The following is a 20,892-nucleotide window of genomic DNA, read 5'->3' as shown; positions in this document are numbered from 1 at the left end:
TAGAAACTGTGGCTGTAGTTTCAGAGACTTGGTTGGGTAACCCAACTCCAGAGGGAACAGAAAACTTGCCTACCTTTGGAGCAAGTGTGTTTGGCTCTGTTTGAAGGTGCAAGTACTTAAAAAAAAAACATTTACATGTAAAATTATTTGAAAGAAAAAAGAAGGGAGGAATACAAAAAAGGAAGGAAGGAAGGAATACAAAAAAAACTTCAAAAAAGTAAGGTAGTTTATAATTCTGTGTTTAACACATTAACATTGTGACCCTGACTGAAAGATAGTGATCAAAATTCTCCAGGTCTATGGTGTATCAGAATTCATCTTCTGTATATAAACTTAATTTATGGCTATTTACAGCACTGTTCTATTTTAACAGAACAATTACACCCCACAGTTGGCGATAAATGTCTCCTGCTCATCAAGGTCAAGGCCATCTACAGCGTAAATGACAGATGCCCCAAGCCCTGAGGACATAATCTATCATTTCGGCATGTTGTGCAGAATGCCGATTGTGAGGGTTTCCTGCAGAATTCAATTATACAACCTGTACTAAAGGGTTTCTAAGGGTGCAACAGAGTTTTCTATGAGCACAATACCTAGCTCAGACACTTCTAGTTTGAGTCACATTTGCATTTTGCCAAGTCTGGAATAGACTCTCACGCTTCTCAACTGACTAGGGGCCACATATAAGAAAGCTCCAACTGTATAGACTATTTCTTTGTTTCCTTTGGCCAAAATGAGAACTGAAAACATGTCAATTGTTTTTGAAGCAGGAAAGAATTTCTTAAAAAAAAAAAAAATCTTAGGCTGTTCTACTTTCATCAATGTATTTTTAAAGGATAGGAGGACAACTGAGCACAGGGGCTCCAGTATGACCAAAGAACAGTGGTTCGGTCTTTATTTCTGAGCAGTTGACCAGTGTATGCATTCATCCACTCTGCAAATACTCGGCGAACATCTAGTAGTTGTCAGGCTCTCTTCCAGGCTCTGCGCATTTGGTCACAAACAGAAAGATGACTTCTTGGCCAACCCACAGCACACTTTCCAGATACATGAGGTTGGGAGTCATATGGCAACCATAGAACCATGCTGCCTGACGTCAATGTAAGTGTTACACTAATTATGACAAAAGACATAAGAACAAAGACCATGGAGCCTACTCACCTCAGTCCTGGCCCCAAGCCTACCCCTCCCACCTACTGTGCTAGCTCGGACACATTCTGCAATATGTCTGGGCCTTGTGCCCTCATTTTCAACATGAGAGGTCTGTCTAGGTAGTCTCTATGACCCTTGCAGCACCTCAATTTAAATTACTGGTGTGTTAATCACATGAAAGGGAAAAAACCCACAAGTATAAGAAATAGCATGAGCCAGAGCCTTGGTCTCTCACCTAAATGATAATCTCTACACTCGTTCTCCTGAAAGCCTCTCACGGTCAGAGCATCAGAAGAGATCTCTTCACAGGTCTCAGAGAGCGGCTGGATGATATCCAGTCTTGGCCTGGCACAGTATTCTCTTTCCTGGGGGGAAAAGAGAGGGAAGGGTGTGTTTTCAATATGTTTCTAGAAACTGTACAAATTCATTCCAGTCAGTCATGATTAAATGCACAGGACTTCATAATTTCAGCAGATGTGAGCCCCTCTATCCACCTGCACCAACAGCCTCATCACACCATGTTACTTCCTGACCTTCTGTATGACGTCAATATGACAGAAGCTACTGTGCCCCTACAGCCATCCGTCACTCATCTCCAAGGGCACAGCCACCACACACTTCCCCAATCAGCTTATGTCTCTTCCTCACCAATGTGAGAAAGGGTAAAAATAATATTACCAACTGCCAAAACACTGCCACTACTGGTAAGCTTACTGGTGATGCTGAAAAGCCACAGAGACGGAGAACTAGGTCGAAAACAGAACACACTAAGAAGGCAATGGTCACCAAGAGCACAGGCCCAGGGCGGGGCTGTGTGCAAGGGCAGGAGTCACTGGTGGCTAGCCGCGACCAAAAAAATGAGTTTTTCCATTTTATTTCATTTTCATTAGTTAAAATTTAGATAGCCACATAAGGTTTGTGACCACACTTTTGAACAGTGCAGTTGTAGGTCAAGAAAGAAGTGGGGGGCACCTGGGTGGCTCAGTGGGTAAAGCCTCTGCCTTCGGCTTAGGTCATGGTCTCCGGGTCCTGGGATTGAGCCCCACATCCGGCTCTCTGCTTGGCAGGGAGCCTGCCTGCCCCCACACCTCCCGCCTGCCTCTCTGCCTACTTGTGATCTCTCTCTCTCTGTCAAATAAATAAATAAAATTGAAAAAAAAAAAAAAAGGAAGAAAGAAGGGGGAAGGAGAGTTTTTTAGACTGATGCAGTTCCACTAACCTAGAAGGTGATGAGATGCATTAACCTAGAAGGTGATGGGGTCTTAAATGACTGACTGCTCCAAATATCACAGAAGAAGGAAATGGGGATCAAAAACTCTACTAAGGTCTACTAAGGTCAAAGTCACATAAGTAAATGGTGAGACAGCAACTTGTTGAAAAAGTGGGACTTACAGTGAATCTTGAAGTCAAGGTTGTTTTACATGGAAAGTTTGAGCTTTCTGAGCATTCAGCATGCAGGCAAAAAACACACAGTTGAGCATTTTCCAAAGCAGTAAGACCTGTAGCCATGTGACACCACCGCAGAAAACCCAGATGAAGGGGACAGTGTGAGATACGTCGGGGCCTCTCCAACTCCCCAAGTTCCCCTAGGAACACTGTAAGCCTCACAGAATACTCTGGTCCATTTTGTTAGGTGAATTGAGAAGCAACTGCATTAGTTTTGTGTCTCATACATTTTAAAACCCTCCAAAAAGGGTGCCTGGGTGGCTCAGTGGGTTAAGCCGCTGCCTTCGGCTCAGGTCATGATCTCAGGGTCCTGGGATCGAGTCCCGCATCGGGCTCTCTGCTCAGCAGGGAGCCTGTTCCCTCTCTCTCTCTTTCTGCCTGTCTCTCTGCCTACTTGTGATTTCTCTCTGTCAAATAAATAAATAAAATCTTTTTTTTTTTTTAAAGATTTTATTTATTTATTTGACAGAGAGAGATCACAGTAGGCAGAGAGGCAGGCAGAGAGAGGGGAAGGGAAGGAAGCAGGCCCCTGCTGAGCAGAGAGCCCGATGCGGGACTCGATCCCAGGACCCTGAGATCATGACCTGAGCCGAAGGCAGCGGCTTAACCCACTGAGCCACCCAGGAGCCCTAAATAAAATCTTTAAAAAAAAAAAAAACAAAACCCTCCAAAAATAAAACAGCAACTATAAAAGATCTAGTAGAGGGAAACTAGTAGAGGGAAAAAAATAGCGAATATACAGCATAATTTTTCACATCTGGAAAAATGAGAATTATCTCAATTTTGAAACAATGAGAAAAAATGTAAAGACCTGAATATTTAAAAAATGAACTCTAACAATGCCAAAAAATAACAAAATTAGAATAGCAAGAATAGAAAAAACATTTGAAGCAAATAATAAAATAAAGGGCCTTGCCTGGTCACATAAACAGCTCCCTGAGAGGCATAAGGAAAACATCCGTGATGTGATTCATCTTGTTACTTTATAACCTTTGCTCAATGGTCAAGCAGCCCCGCTTACTAACTTCCCAGGAGTGAGAATTTGGTCTTGTTGGGTCTCTGATCTCCAATGCTTAGCATGACTCTGGATACATATATGCTTTATTAGTGGATGAAAGAGAAACATATGATAGGGGAGAGCTTACTAAATCCAGATGAAATAGTTCCTAACCACAATAAATGACAATGATGGGGAATACAGAGCTGCACAGAGAGAGGCAGAATAAGGTTCATAAAAATCAGCAGAGTGTCACCATGATGGCAAGGTGAGGACACACTCATGATGTGACAGGTATAAGGGAGAACATTCTGGGGGAGGATATGCAGGATATAAAGGCAAGTTTTATTTAATGTTGCAGTTCCGCTGTCTTTCCCATACAAAAAAAAAGAGAAAAAAGGGGAGGGACTCAGCCCCATGCTTGCTTTACTCCTTTTGTCATAATTTTATCAGTTTACTCTGTGTTTAAGGATCGAAGGTGTACTCTCGTGTCATATAAAATAGCTACATGAACTGGCACACACACTTGTGAGTCCTCTCTGAGTCTCTCACACTTCTCCCTCTGAAAAAATGCCTTCTTCTTCTCTTTCCAATTTCATTTTCTAATTTGCTCTAAGAGGTTGGCCTTTCTTTGGTCTTTACTCCTTTGTAATACTCCCTTTTATCAACAAAGGTTTCCCTGCTTCCTTTCTTTTTTTGCTCGGTTGTTTATGAGGCTTTCCCTTTTTCATTTTACTGCTGCTTTCCTATGTCTTTCAATCACATTCTCAATCTGCCCCACCTCCCTCATCAGAAAGCACTATATTTAGTCCCTTGGGAGCCACTGCTTTTCTTTATCTTCAAAAAAATAAATAAAATAATAAAGTGATGTCCTGCAACAGGGCTAGAAGCCAGCCCTATTGATTTTAGTCGCTCTGAGTATTCACTTAAGTCTCCAGCATCCCATTGCCTAGCAACATGGGCGCCCAGAGTCTCGGGTTACTATAGCGATGACTTCCCATACAAGTGCTTGCTCACAGAAATGCTCAAGAGCAGGTACCACTTCAAAACTGGGGCTCCCAGGGTTCCCCCCCCCATTTTATTCAATTGAAAAGGGGGGAAAAAAGAAGAGGATACAGACAAGGAGAGCCCTACTTACTTTAAAGGGCTAGACAATCAATTTGTAATTTCTTTTATATACAGCACCTAAGAGAAAATCCTTTACAATAAGCTCTCCTTGTTTATGCCTTGAAGCCATCCCTAGCGTCCCCCTTCCTGGAAGAACCCCTGGACTCTAACACTGAAGACAAGCTGGGAATGGGGCCCACCCAGGCTTCAAAGGAAGACCAAGTGTCTCTACTGGGCATGCCCTCCACTAGATCACAAATATAGGCTTTCCTCCAAAGTCACAAAATTAACAAAATTTGGGTTCTCTGCTGCTTTCTATTGGCCATGCATTTCATACTCTCATTTGCATTGATGATTAAGACATCACCACAACCATTTCAAAGCAAAAATCAAGCTACTGAGACTCAGTCGGCCACTAAGAAGTAAGCAAATCTGTCTGGACCACAGGAAATGAAGTGCCCTTTCCATAATTCCCTCTGACCACAGGGGCTCCTCTTGTTGCGGCAGATCAACTTCACTGCTGTCATTTCTGCTAATGCACAGTGTCAGCTTAGTTTCTTTGCCCTCCAGCAAAAGAAATCCTTCATTCCTTTCGACGAAAATACCAAGAGATGGAAAAAAAGAGAAAAAAAAAATGACTTCCCTTGGCTCGGCAAAGGGAACAAAGGCAGGCAATGAGTGAAGCTTCTGAAAGGTAAATACATAATCTCCACCAACCTTCTTTTATAGGTCAGAAGTTCCGCTCAGACTACAGCATGGCCCTTTCAATGGACAACCTGATCTGGCTACAAGGCTAAAAAATGAACCCACACTTCCCTCTGCATTTGGGGTATTAAAAAAAAATTACCGTTTTTTCTGACACCTCCTTCACATAGGAAAGAACAACAAGCTGATCACAGAGCGGTGCAAGTCCACTGATGTAGAATTCAGTTTCAAACTGAGACACTGCAAACAAAAGGGATAAAAGATTCAGTGTTAACAGGAACAAAAAGCAGCCCACCAAGGAAAGGACACATCAACTATGAATGCTACGTGGATTTACCGTAGAAATCTAACATAAAGGGGGTGTGGACAAACACACTTTTTCGACAATAATGAAAGGCCAGAAAAGGATATCCAGAAACTCAAACTTAAAAATTTTCTAGCATCATCAAAAGGAAACCTGACAATAACAGCATGAACGGTCACACGTGACACTGGGACCAGCTAGTTTAAAAATGACATAGTTAAACCCCATGAAGACACTTGTAAACCCAGGAAACCTGATGAAAACTAATATTAACGACAGTAATACTTTAAAACAACAACAACAACAACAACAACCTGAATTTAGGTTTTTCACAATTAGGGCATTATAGTGATCCAAAGGTCACAAGGAATGCTACTTGTAATTATGAAACTATTGTTCCTTTTTTTTTTTTTTAAATAATAAACATTTTATTTGAGGAATCAGAAGTAAAAAAAAAAAAGAAAAGAAAAAGGGTGTGTTAATGCAGATTATATTGTGATAAAAGATCACTACTTCCTAACTGGAATAAAGGTCAGAGAAAATAAATTTCTATCTTCTTAAAGGCATTTAAAATGTAAAACCAGTGCATCACTTGAGAAGTATACGGATTTAATTACACTGGAGTTCACAGACCCAACAGGAAAGCTCAGTTGTAGAAGTATTAATATTGCTAACACTGTGATTCTAATAATTAGCTACTGTAAAATATTTATAATAAGTGACTTTTACTTTAAACAACTAAGTTTGGGGGTGGTTCGCTACACAGCTGACACAGTGGTGATGGGGACAGAGCCCCTTCTAGGAGTCATGCATTGTACTTACAGATTCATTCTGAAGCAGACTCTCATTTGGACCACCATATTTTCTAAGACTTTCCTGACTCAGACCTTCTCCACAGTTTGTGGTATTAGCTTTGGGTTCAGTTAAGTTTTGTGTGTGGTTTTTTTTTTTTTTTTTAAGATTTTATTTATTTATGAGAAAGTGCAGGCAAAGCAGGAAGACCAGAGGAGGAGGGAGAAAAGGAGGGGGAAAGAATCTCAAACAGACTCCATGCTGAGCGTGGAGCCCAGTGTGGGGCCTTGATCTCACAACCCTAAGATCACAACATGAGCTGAAATCAAGAGTTGGATGCTTAAGCAACTGAGCCACTAGGCACCCCAGATTCAGTTAAGTTCTATGATGAAACTGCTCTTTTCTCCAAACTAGAGGAAGTCAGTATAGTGTATCAGAAATAATATTTAATGTAGCAGCAGCTGGGTGGCTCAGTCAGTTAAGCATCTGCCTTCGGCTCAGATCATGATCCCAGGGACCTAGGATCAAGCCACACATCAGACCACCAGCTCAGTGGGGGAGTCTGCTTCTCCCTCTGTAAAAAAAGAAACAATATTTAATGTAGAGTCAGGAAATCTGGGTTATAACTTCCAGTAAATTGAACTTGGAAAAAACATTTAACTTTTGCAGGTATAATTTTTCCCATCTATAAAATCATGTACTCAGAGTAGAAATAAAATCCCCAACACAGATGAAATGAGGGGCTGCTGAATTTTTCTTCTGCCTCTTCACTTTCCTTACAGATCCCTTAATGTTGTCTTTTATCTTTAATGTCAACTTCTTACACAACTGTTTTCACAATTTTCACACCAAAATGAAATTGAGGTTGACAAAAAAAAAAAAATACTACCTAGTTAGTAACATAAACATTAAAAAGGTAATATTTCTTATGCTTTGTCCTTGGTTGGATCACAGAGGTGGCGATGGTGCCCTGTTAAGAACCAGAGAGTGGAGCTCCAAAGACAGGTGCTGTGGTCCCAGCACTGCCACTAACACTTTTCCTCAGTCTTTGTGACTCGAACTCAGTATTTTTCTTCAGGCACTTAAAACTACTTTTGGTAAAATGGTAATGTGATACACGTTCACATGAAGTGCATATGCAGAGAACCACTGCCACCATGACCTCATGTACAGATAAGCACATCCAGGGTAGCCAGGCATGGAAAGTTCTAGAGAAGCTCCCACAGGGGGAGCTGTACACAGGAGTAGGGGGTAGGGAAGGGACAGGGGAGGGCTGGAATATATAGATGCTACTGGACAGTATGCAGCCATGTAGGCCCAGTGATCAAAGAGGTGGCAATTTCACATTATAGAAGGCATTCGGGTACATTAACCAGAGGTTCTGATTGCCATCACTCTTGAAGTGGTTAAACCCCATTTGGTAGAAACAGACTTGAGTTTTCTTTTACTAAATAACATTTCATCATTGAAATGCTACACAAGCAGTTCAATCAGTCAATCAATCAACCAGCCAGAGATGCCACAGATTCTTGGGAATTATCAGGAAGCTTTCATGTAGCCAGTGGTTGGTGAACAAGGTACTCTCCCTATTCAGGACGCCAAATATGCCTAGGCTCACAGTGATGGAGAGTATCAGTGTCTCTCCTACAGGTAACCAAATATACATCAAGCCTTGGTTTCAATGAATGCACTGTAAGGAACAGAACAGAGAAGCTAGAAAAATAATTCTATCCAAATCTTCCCTGCTCCACATACTTACTTCCCAGTCCTCAAAAGCTTCCATTTGTAAGACAGAAAAGTTCCTGTTAAGAACGATAGAAAATCTAATGTGTTCTTAAAGAAAATAAGGGAAAATGTGCAGAGCCACATAGCTATTTCACTTCTCAATTTCAGACACTGTAATAAATGCTTTTGTTAAGTACTAGATCTTACCAGACTTCACTGAGAATCAGTAATAATTTAGGCAGACAATGCAAAGTGGCTAAATTACAAACTAACTGGAAAAATGTTATTTACAAAGACAAGATGTCACATATAAAAGTAGTGTCAAGATTAGTGTCGAGAAGGAAATGTGGAATGGCAATGTTTATTCTCCTGAAGAACGTTCATAAACGATGTAAAAGTTTATGGGCTGATTTTGTAGAAATGGGGTTTTCTATTTCAAAATTTTAAAGGACCGGTGGATGTTCTGGTTAATTATTTTCCCGAAAATTCTCTTCTTTTACACATACCAGTGATTTTAATCATTTTAATGAAGATTACTTGTTTTTCCCTAAAGGAGAGCTAGTTTAAATACAGATAGTTTATGGGTCTATTACCACAGAAGCTCATCTTTAAACTGGTTATCTGGAAAAGATAAATCACAAAGACAATAAAGACAAACTTGGTTGGAGAGCACTAAAACACACCAGAAGGTAAAAGCTGAAGAGGGAAGAAAAAGGAGAGAATGCCTTTTCTAGAGAAAGCCCGAGCCAGCAGCTCTACCTCAGGAGATGATCTACAGAGTGCGGTGATGGTGCCCCAGCCCTGCAGGGGGCGCTGTGCTCACTCTGAGTAGGAAGGACATGGCAAGGGGGTACTGGTCAGGACTGAGGCACAGCTTTCATTTTCTGCCTCCACAGATGCAAGCGCTGCTGTGCCCTGGCTTTTTCTGGAGTAGCCATTCCTTGAAACGCAAGAAGAAAGAATTCAAGGAAAAAGACAAAAGTGAAGATTCCAAGCATACTGACAGAAAATTTCAAAAGGACTATTCACAGGAAATTTCTATTCAGGGAGGTCCTCTGGATGAAGAATGAGGACACTGATGCAGAAGGGAGGTTAGAGTTCTAAATCCACACTGTCCAGTATTATATTAATGCAAGCCAAAGAGACAACTTGCACATGCAATTTTAAATGATCTAGTAGCCATATTAAAGAGTAAAAAGAGGTAAATAAAAAAAAAAAGATTTTATTTATTTATTTGACAGAGAGAGAGAGAGAGAGAGAGAGAGATCACAAGTAGGCAAAGAGAGAGAGGGAGAAGCAGGCTCCCCACTGAGCAGGGAGCCTGATGCGAGGCTTGATCCCAGGACCCTGAGATCATGACCTGAGCTGAAGGCAGAGGCTTAACCCACTGAGCCACCCGGGTGCCCCGAAAGAGGTAGAACTTTAAAAATATATTTTATTGGGGCGCCTGGGTGGCTCAGTGGTTTGGGCTGCTGCCTTCGGCTCGGGTCATAATCTCGGGGTCCTGGGATCGAGCCCCGCATCGGGCTCTCTGCTCCGCAGGAAGCCTGCTTCCCTCTCTCTCTCTCTCTCTCTCTCTGCCTACTTGTGATCTCTGTCTGTCAAATAAATAAATAAAATCTTTAAAAAAATATATATTTTATTTAGCACAACATATCTAAAATGTTTTCAACACGTGACAACATAAAAAATTAATGGGGCCATTTATTTATTTTCATACTAGGCCTTTAGAATCCTGTATGCCGCGCAGCTCAACCCACACCTGCCGCTCTTCAAGGATTCCATGTGGCCAGTGGCTTTTGTAGCACAGATCGAGATGCCCAACAGACTGTTTGTCTTAGAAGTCCAGTAATTGTACTCAAATATATCTTGATGGTGCTCATCGTGGGTCACTCGCTTAGATACACAAGGGTGTATTTTTAATTTACAGCTTTCAGTTTTGTTTCTTTGTAGTTTCAAGAAACTTTTCTTGAATTATTGTTTTCTCATATCTGCTCCTTTCCTTTGCTTTGTTTTGTTCTTTTCTTCAGGGACTCTTATTTGTAGGCTGAATCATCTTTGCCAGTCTTCAGTATTTACCATGTCACTGCAGACCTTTTTTTCTTATTGCTTTGTGATTTTTAAAATTGTCCTATTATTTATAAATATTTGAGGTCTGTCATCTCATTTGAGATTTTCAAAAATTCTGAACTTTGTTTTTTCATGTCTTGCTATTACTTTAAAAGAAATGTCTTATAGCTTGTTGTGGGTGTCTCTTTCTGGTTTCTTGTTTTCATTGCCAACAATGTCCTTCTGCTTCTTATTTACTTTTCCTTAACCCTCAGTATGAGATTAGACCTTGGTACCTTTCCAGTCCTCATCCGTGGGTGATGTCATGGTCCCCCGATCTCTTAGAAAGAGACAGGGACTGGGAAGCTCTTCAATTTACAGAGTTCCCTCCTATGCTGTTTTCATTTAGTGTTAAAAACCTGGCCTTTTGTTTTCTGAGTCTTCCTGGCATTGCCCCTGCCCCTGCCCTACTTCTGTCTCTTCTCTTCTGTTTCTACAGTCCATATCCTGATTTCAGGGTTGTTGTTTTTTTTTTTAAGATTTTTATTTATTTATTTGACAGAGAGAGATCACAAGTAGGCAGAGAGGCAGGCAGAGAGAGAGAGAGAGAGAGAGGAGGAAGCAGGCTCCCTGCCGAGCAGAGAGCCCGATGCGGGACTCGATCCCATGACCCTGAGATCATGACCTGAGCCGAAGGCAGTGGCTTAACCCACTGAGCCACCCAGGCGCCCCTGATTTCAGGTTTTATCCTCCTCCAGCCTCAGCACACAGGACTAGGTGCTCAACGGCTAAGGGTTCAAAGAGGCCAGTGGGCTGTGAGCCCCTTACCTAACCTGTGCCCACTGACGAGTGGTCTTCCCCAGGGAATACGCACCTGCTGACTGGAAGTTCTTCTGATCTCAAATTCACCAGATGCCCCCTTGCTCCCCTCTACTTTCTCTCACACAGACATTGACACCATCACCCATCTTGTGGCTGTCGGTGCCTTCTCCCACTCACCTATATCTGGGGTTCTCAGGACTACTCTGTCGTTCAGTTGTGTTGTACATGTTGTTGATGAGTCCTTGGTTATAGGATCTAGTTGTTCCATTTTTAGGTGATGACTCAGGCAGGTTGAAAAATTATGCTACCCCTACCACCATCTTCTGAGAATCCTCTAAGCACAAAATGTTAAGCTATCCATGAGAAACACCAACTTTATCATCAGCTGGGGCAACAGGGTCGGGGTTACAGTCACAGATACACAGGTACTGTTGGGCCTACCACTGCATACCCACTCTCTGTTTCAGAACGATTGCCAAAAGAAATTAACAACAACTTTCTTGTACCTTGGGTCTTACATCTTTGAGGGTCATCAACTACTTAATAAAGCATTACTGAGCACCAATTTGGTATAAAACATTCTTTCAGAAGCATCAGAATGCAAAAGACCCTGCCTGACTTAAAAGGCACTGTGAATCTAGAAGCAAATAATAATGAATAACAATAATAATAATAGTAATAACACATGCTATGCAAAAATGGAAATAAAACAAGATACAGTACAAGGCAGGTTAACTTATTTCCAGGGGTAGGGATAAGGGTGAAAACAGCAATAATCATGACTATAAGCTCCCTAAGGGCAGGCGTGGTGTTTATAACATAAGAGAAAACATTTCGTTTCATGTAAATTAAAAAATTTTCATTTTAAAAACATACTTACAATGTACTTTAGATTTTTTTTTAAATTTTTTATTTTTTAGAAACATATATTTTTATCCCCAGGGGTACAGGTCTGTGAATCACCAGGTTTACACACTTCACAGCACTCAATTGTAAAGGGCAAAAATCAAGATTTTAGGTCTGAATATAAAGACCATTCTCATAAAGAAGATGTGGTATATATACACAATGGAATACTATGCAGCCTTCAAAAGAAATGAAATCTTGCCATTTGCGACACCGTGGATGGAACTAGAGCGTATCATGCTTAGCAAAATAAGTCAAGCGGAGAAAAACAACTATCATATGATCTCCCTGATATGAGGAAGTGGTGATGTAATATGGGGGCTTAAGTGGGTAGGAGAAGAATAAATGAAACAAGATGGGACTGGGAGGGAGACAAACCATAAGTGACTTTTAATCTCACAAAACAAATTGAGGGTTGCTGGGGGGAGGTGGGTTGGATTATGGACATTGGGGAGGGTATGTGCTTTGGTGAGTGCTGTGAAGTGTGTAAACCGGGCGATTCACAGACCTGTACCCCTGGGGATAAAAATATATTATATGTTTATAAAAAATAAAAAATAAAAAAAATAAAACTACTATTAAAGGAGAAAAAAAAATTAACTATATCTATAAAATGCACTTTTGTAAAAGAGGCATGCAGACTTAATTAAGAATTTCACTGTGAATGTTAATATAAAATAATTACAATTGTGAAAAAAAAAAGACCATTCTCCAAATAATTCACAAGTAGATTATGTCACTATCAGTATATTCAGACCTATAAGTGATAATCAATATTTTTGATTACTTGCACCTGTATCATAGATTTATAGATATATTTTATTGAAAAATGTAGCTATGAAATATGTTAATTTCTTCAGGATAATTCAATCAAAGCTTATTTACACCTTTCCCCCAATTCTCATTCAGTTGACTTTATGGACAATGGTATTTTTGTCTTCCGATTATTAAAAAAAGACCGTTGTTAAAAGAAACCAGTTTTTCTCTCTCACAATGTAACTGAAAATGATAGTATATTACTAACAGCTCCTATTTAAGGAATATTCCCCATTCAAGGGGCAATGCGTACAATACTGAACACACAGGATTTCAACCCTATACTTCCTTCACGGCAGAACACTGAAGCTCAGTGCGCTTAGGTAACTTGACTAAAGTCACCTGAGCGGAAGGCAGCACAAGCAGGAATTTGAAGTCTTCCTTTTCTCAGATGGTGGTCGCATGGAGCTGCTCAGGTTAGAAGTGTGCTACAGGTACCAGGATCACAAGCTATGGCCTTGACCGCTCTCCGGGGGGGGGGGGGGTGTTCTGTGGCGGCAGATGCTTTTGTTTTGGTCTTTGTTTTCCCTTTGTGGGTTTCAAAATGCCCATTAGATGGGACCTGGAGGATCTGATGTCTTCACTGGAGCTAAATAAAATAATATGCTATAGATCTGGACCTCTAAGATTCTTAAGAGAGCAAACAAACAAGAATTTCTCAAGCAAATATAAACAGGAATGAATATCTTTCACTTACGAGAAAGCACCCAGGCCCCTTTGTGATAGCACATTCCTCTCTAGAGAATCCAACCCTTAAGTCACCAGATGCTAGTATTTCTTAATGGACTGGATATACTATCCACAGGATTTTTAGGAAGTTTGGACACTCTGTCAGTCTGACCACTGATCTAAGAAAATGCATTTGGAAACCACAACAGGCCAACATCTTCAGGGCTGTGCTATGAAGCAGATGCATGACCATGCTTTATATCAGCAAACTGTGGAGAGGACCTAACAGACAGGAGTAAGAGAGAAGAGATGCCTATTAGGCAAGATAACAAACACATGCAAGCCAGGAGCCCATAGTACACATAGGAAAAAAGCATTTAAAGCAAGTTTAGCCTGCAATTTAATTACATCTCTTCTAATTGATACTCTCAGCACAGTACTGGGCTAAACGACAGAGCTAAGCTGATAAGATCAGCTCATCCGCTCAACTTTCGCGCTCAGGAAGCAGCACGGATGAGCAGTGATCCAGCGAGCAGCTTAGGACACACTGCTCACATGACAGAAAAGGTAATGGGGACGGACCTGCTGGGTCAAAAGGGTCAAACCAAGCAGTTATACTTTAAGTTGTAAATAGGCTATTGTCAAAAGAGAAAAGACAAATGTTGGTGAGGATGTGGAGAAACCTGAACTCCCCCACATGGCTGGTAGGAATGCAGACTGGCATCGCACTATGAAAAACAGCATAAAGGGTCCACAAAAAAACTAAAAATACAACTATCACATGACCCAGCAGTCCTCCTTCTGGTATGTATCCAAATAATTGAAATCAGGATCTTAAAATGACATTAGCATCTCACGTTCACTGCAGCACTCTTCACAATAGCCAAGATATAGAAAGCAAGCTAGATACCCATCAACAGAGGAAGGTGAAGGAAAATGTGGACCCAGGCACTGGAACATTACTGAGTCTTAAAAAGGGAGGAAAACCGCGCAACAGGCAACAATATGGATGAACCCCGAGGACATTACACTAAATGAAACAAGCCAAAGACAAATACTGCATGATTCCATTTCTAACGTATTTAGAAAAGTCAAGCTCATAGAGTCAAAGAGCAGAATGGTGGTTGCCAAGGGTGGAAGGAAGGGGAAAATGGGAAATTGCTGAGTGATGGGCCTAAGGTCTCAGGTAGGTAAGATGAATGAGATCTAGCGATCTGCCATATGACAGTGTGCCTACAGTCAACAATAATGTATTGTACATTTACAAATTTCAGAGGGTAGATCTCAACTTACGTGTTCTTCCCAGAATAAAATAAACTTAAAAAACAATTTTGGAGACCAAAAACACCCCCAAAACTACCCTGATGCATCAACTACAAGCACTAAAAAATAGCAAACAATAGCGTTTCTTCTTTCTCAGACAATTGAAAGAATCACATCATAATCTGGACTTGGTTCCCTTTCCTTAGAAATCATTTTGTTAGTCACCCAAAGCAACTATAGTCTAGATATTCCCTAGCAATTTGGAGGAAGAACAAGGAAGGGCTATCAGCCCTAGAATAAAACAAGGGAAACTAAATTCTCTACTCTAAAGGAGATACTTTGCTGAACCAAAATAAAGAAAAAACAATTCCACTTCATCTGGCTATTTGAAGAACAGGTGAGCAGACACGATTGCTGTCATATTAAAATGGGTGTTTGGATTCTAGACAGTTTCTACCCTATGGTTTTTATCTGAATGCCCAGAGTAAGCCTCTATCCTTCTCATCAGTTCCTCTGGCTGTAACGAAGGACAGGTTTAGAGAGAGAACGCATGGAAGAACATATAGTACAGGGTTGAGAGCAACACCTTTGAAACTCAGTCTATCCTGAGTTCAAACGCTGCTTCTTTGCTTAAGAATGGAATGATCTTGAGCAGGTTACCTGACCCTTCTGAACCTCAGCTTCTTCAGATAGAAGAATGGGATAAAATGGGATGACAGCCCCTACTCATCTGGATCACTGTGAAGATCAAATGAAATTCTACTTGGCATGTGCTTGGTGGTCATTTTCAAAAAAGGAACAAAACATATTTGTTACATCAGGTGTTTCAGATCTCTTGCCAATACTTGTTTTACTGAGAAAATTTATGAATTTAACACACAACAACAAACATCTGAGTCTCCCATACTGAGTGGGAGGAGTGGCTACAGGAATAGGCATGTCATAAAGCAAGTACAATAAAATCCTCATTGCAGGACCTAAGGGCTGAGTATGTGGGTGCTCACTATTTTTGTGAAAATTCTTCACCTGTCTGTATGTTTACATTTTTTCATAATAAAATGTCAGGGAAAAAATTTAATGCATAACAGAAGAATTAAGAGATTACAGAGTCAAACTGAATTATAACAGAACACCATTCAAAGCTAGATCCTTAAGCAAAAACACCGTGAAGGATGCCAGCGATGTCCCAATTCCTGCTGAGCCTCAGGCTATGGGATGAGCCACGTGACTCAGGGCAGGACAACTGTCTCCTGCTGGAACCTGCATGACTGGGTCAGCACAGCCCAACAGGTGGATGGTGAGGCACGCTTAGATCCAGAAAAGACATCCACCTCACAGCTCGCCTCCACCACTACACAGATGTCTGATTTCCAGGTCACTGTTTTCCCAATCAATCAAGAGGCTAAAAATAGAACAATGTGCTAAATTCTAAGAGCCACAGCATATAACCAACTGAAGATATGAACACTGCTTAATTAAAGAGAAAAAGATGTCCCTTCCCCTTCCGCCCTCTCTTTCTTCCTGGCTTCTGCCATTTTAAATAGATTCCCATATAGTCTTTTTCCCTTTATTAGTTTTTTTCGAAATAAGCTTCCAAATGAAATCAAGACTGGGAAGTCGTTCATGAATTCCTTGCATGTAAGTCCTCTATCCCTGGAAGGAGACACCCAGAAAATGACCCACAAACACTGGCTTCATTTCTCCACACTGTCTAACTGCCCCATGAAGCCCATGGAAGACTTTGGTGAAAGTCTTTGGACTCCTATGGTGAAAGACTTTGGCCAAAGAGAGAGGGAGTCCTGTAATACCGCAAGAGACCCAAGTTCAAATAAGTATGCCAGGCTTAGAACCATAACCCACTTTTAACGATGTAGTTTGGAAAAAGAAGTGCCACCCTAAAAACCTTACGTACCGAGAATGTCTTCATGGGTTGGTGACTGCCCAGTAAGCTTAATCCTTATTATCATTATTATTTTTCATTTATAAGAATCAACTAATATCCTATGGAGAGCGAAAGCTCTTGTGTATTTCTCAAGATTCGGACTTATAAATAAAGAGTTACAAACATCTGGCTTCTAAGAAATGTACAGCCACCAATAGTTCTTTAACCTCAATGCCATTTTCACCTCATTTACTAAAGAACAGTGGCTCACACTGTTCAGGGCTAAAGCAAATTGTAATCCAGACCTCCTAATATTTCTCTTTTCCTCTATCCTCATCAAGGACTCTTATCTAAATCACTTTGCCTCCTGCTGTGGAAATGGTTTATATTCTTAAAGGTTTGCTCTCAAGAGGGGGAAAAATGGTACTTAACCACTAACCATAGTAGTAAAACGCCAGTAATGTGATATTGCCAGGACCCACACACGGTCTATTTCACGTAAATTGTAGGACAGATGAACTATACTTCAATAACGTGATCCCAGGGCTCTGGGGCCACCACTGGGCCAGCTATTAGCAGTCACAGGACTGGGCTGGAAGTCTGCACAGTGATAATCACTACCATGATTCAGTGAGTGCCTACTGTATGCCAAGCACTGTGATAAAAGCATTACTTCAGTTTCATTCTCACAACCGACTGCAAAAGTAGATACTATCACCTCCACTTTACAGTGAGGAAAGCCTGACTCTGGAAAGTGAAGCAAGTTCATCAAGGTCATACAGGAATTCGGCAAACTGCCTTGTGTCTCCAGAAGCTGGTGGTGGTTCTGCAGTTAGATCCTGTCCATTTCTAACGCCACTAGAGTAAGATCTGACACCAGATGTTTACATCCCTGAGCCCCCACGGTCACAGGGGCTGTGATGAGGGTGAAGTGAACCAATGCTCGTTAAAGCACACAGGGAAATGGCCCACGCCTCATGTGTTAGCGACCAACATCAGCTAAGGAGGGGACACCTGCGACACTTTTATTCCTGGTAAGTCTTCCATCCTTAAAAACTCCCAGAGTTTAAAATCCACCCCCCCCCATCTGTATTTAAGAAACTGGAACACTTCTCTATCAGGACACTATGCCGGGAGGTGTTCAGAGGATTTTGCTGGGAGGCAGAAAAGAAGATAGACACTGAAGTAATGATCGTGACCTGGTAGTTTCCAGTCTTCTCCAGTCTTGTTCCTCAGTTCTTCTCAAACCATTATATCCTACATAGGCCTGCTTTGTCCATACTCTGAGCAATCCCAACTATGCACTTATTTCTCTTTCTAAGGCAAAAAATTGTTAAAACCCTACCATCCACTTCTGTCTTCAAGTACAAAATATCCCAGACTGAAATGCTCTGACCATATGAGCCATGGGAGTAATACACACCATTCTGGTTTTAGAATCACAGTCATAGGCAAATGATTTCGCTTCACCTTGTTACAAAAACCCCTCAAAGTGATACTCCCCACCCATCATCCAAATAGGTAAAGGAACTTCTCAGCTGACTTATGTGGCAAAAACTTCTTTGTCACACAACTCTGTCTCCTACTGCTTTGTTCTAAACAGTCCCCAAACAGCTTATACTGTATCTGTTTAATTGGCAAAAGTCATTCTCCTCTCATCCTTTCTGTTTGTATCACTTTTACACTAAGTTATAAGACTAAGATGTAAAAAGTAGTGGTAGCTCCTTCTTGGCATCCTTCTCCCGAATAGGTGTTTCCCTGAATCACGGATCCCTTCAATACCCGGTATTACATTGGACATACATTGGGCCACGCCCCGGAGATACAAACAGTGAGCAAGAACAGACCCAGCGCGAGCTCTCGGGGACCTTACAGTGTGGGGGAAGGGACCTACTGCCCTGAACAACGCACAATCACACCCATGCTTCACAGGGGAGGGTCTGACCTCATTGTCAAGGTCCCGAGGGATCTCCCGGTGGGCTTTCTCAAGCAATATTTGAGCTGAGGAATGATTAAGGGTCAAGGAAGTGCCAAGAGGCGAGAAGGGCCTTCTACAGAGACCTGAAGAGGGAGCATGGCTGGGTGAACGGTGGCCAGTGTGGCTGCAGTGCAGACACCAAGGAGAAGCCTTGTCTCGGCCAATACTGTGGAGGCTGGGGAGGGCCAGCACAGACCCCTGTGCTCAAACCAAGAGTCTCCTCTCCATGCCAGGAACAATGGGGACAGGCTGAAGGGTGGGGACACGATCTGGTTTGTATGCTGACTGCAGTGGGGAGACCAGATCACTGTAATTCACAGTGGTAGGGGACAGCCCCATCAGGAGGCTGCTGCAGGGATCCAGAGAAAAGGTGACAGCAGTTGGGCCCGGACCAGTGAAGATGAAAATTTCTATTCAGAGGGTACAGGTGGACAGGAACAGGTGTCAGCTCCGTGTGATGAGTTGTGCGTGCACAAGTGCTCTGAACTCCCAGCCACAACCTGTGGGAAAGATGTTCCGCCTCACCTTTTCCAGATGAGAGTGCACAGAGCAACTGTCCTAAGTCCAGGCAGGAAACAACAGAACCTGAACCCACAGTTACTTACCTTCAAAGCTGGCTACAAAAATACCATGTAAAAATTGGAAATACAGTTAGAAAAGAGGGACTCTACAGCAAAGTTTCAAAACTTAAAAGTTCTTGACCTGCTTCACTCAGGTCCCAAGTGATGAGCCCTGAAGACACACGTGATTTTAGGTTTCACTTTACTAAAATGGATTCTCTTTGGACGTTCTTCACTCCTAGAAGGCTTACCTATTTCAACATATCGACTTGGCAAGTCCCTCAATTCACTGGCATGCCGCTCCTTCACTGAGCAGATCTAGAAAATAAATTCACGTTATTTTACTCAGGTGATGGAAAACTCTTTGTAACATTTCATTCAATATATGATACTTTTGTTAAATTAGCCATGTAGAGCTGAGAGGGAGTGCACATAATCTACTCAATGACTTAAATGATAGAAATTAATTTCAACGACATATAGCAGCCATTACTCATGTTCTCCAACATTATTCTTCAATAAAGTCTTATTCAAGGACAAAGAATGGAAACTGTAATATTGTTTTAACATGTTTCCAGTGACCCATTCTCTGCAACTCTACTTAGGGACGAAGTACTACTTAGGGCCTACTTCTATCATCGTCCAAACAAAGCTCTGGCGGAAGCACATAACCAAAAGCTCAGTGGCTAATCTGCACAGCATTCACATTAGGGCTTGTGTTTCTGACTACATATCCATCATTTATTTCACTCTTGCTAAGTAATACTTTGCATAAGTGGCATCAAGCTCTTCTCTCAAGTGTTTTAAAATTTTTTTAAAAAAGTGTTTTGTAATCAGTGTATTATATACTTTTAATCAGAGTTAGGCAATCTACAGCCTGTCCTTGACTGGTCTTTTTATGACCTGTAAACTACAAAGAGTTTTTTACATTTTGAAAGACTAGAAAAGGAAGGAAGACAGAAAAATATTCAGCAGAAACAGTATATAGTCCACAAAGTCTAAAATACTTACTAGTTGCTACAGAAAAAGTTTGCCAATCTCTCTTTTAAGTTATATGGATACAGTTTGGATATATATGTGTGTTTGTATATTTAGCACGCGCACGCGCGTGCGCGCACGCACACACACACACACCCCAAACAACACATGTGTATTAACCATGGCTATTTTAGTGTGACAAGACTATGGATAATTTGTTTTCTTTATTATATTTTCTAAAATGAATATATTCTTTTTTTTTTAATAAGACAACAAAAATTTACGTTAAGTTCTGCCATCAAGGTAAGACAATCTGAAGTTAAATACTGATTCTATACAAATTTCATCAGGGATCAGGTTTTTTCCTTTTTCTTTAGGTAACTATAAAACAACACAATAAATACTACTACCCTAAATTTAGCTACAATATAGGAAATTCTAAAATACAGAAAAACCCAAAGAGAAAAAACAAACATTACCTACTGTCCCAGTACAAAGTGAACACATTAATATTTGTTTTTGTTTGGAAGCTACTTTTTTTTGTTGTTTTTTGGAAGCTACTTTTATTAACCCAACAATTACCATAAGTAACTTAATGTATTATTTAAATATTTTCCCACAGCACAATTCTTTAACGTATACAGAATTTCACTGTCTGAGTGTACTATAATTTTCTTACAATACCCTTTTAGACATCCAGTTTTTGCTTCTAACCAACCTGAAGGCATGATTCACATACTT

At 41.0% G+C, this 20,892-nt stretch overlaps 1 protein-coding gene across 4 annotated transcripts in view; it reads right to left on the bottom strand.

Moving 5' to 3' along the window:
* Positions 1-20,892, bottom strand: part of VPS41 (VPS41 subunit of HOPS complex) — a 175,983-nt gene that overhangs the window by 47,805 nt on the left and 107,286 nt on the right. For all 4 annotated transcript variants that reach the window (XM_082692551.1, XM_082692549.1, XM_082692550.1 and 1 more), the window contains 3 exons: positions 19,425-19,491; positions 5,550-5,647; positions 1,388-1,517 (listed from right to left, as the gene is read on the bottom strand). In XM_082692551.1, coding sequence (XP_082548677.1) covers positions 1,388-1,517; positions 5,550-5,647; positions 19,425-19,491 — 295 coding nt within the window. The remainder of the gene's footprint in view (positions 1-1,387; positions 1,518-5,549; positions 5,648-19,424; positions 19,492-20,892) is intronic.

This window comes from Mustela nivalis (genome assembly GCF_964662115.1).
Source record: "Mustela nivalis genome assembly, chromosome: 12".
Lineage (NCBI taxonomy): Eukaryota > Metazoa > Chordata > Mammalia > Carnivora > Mustelidae > Mustela > Mustela nivalis.
Note: the sequence above shows the minus strand (reverse complement) of the source record. Positions and strands in the feature narration are given on the sequence as shown.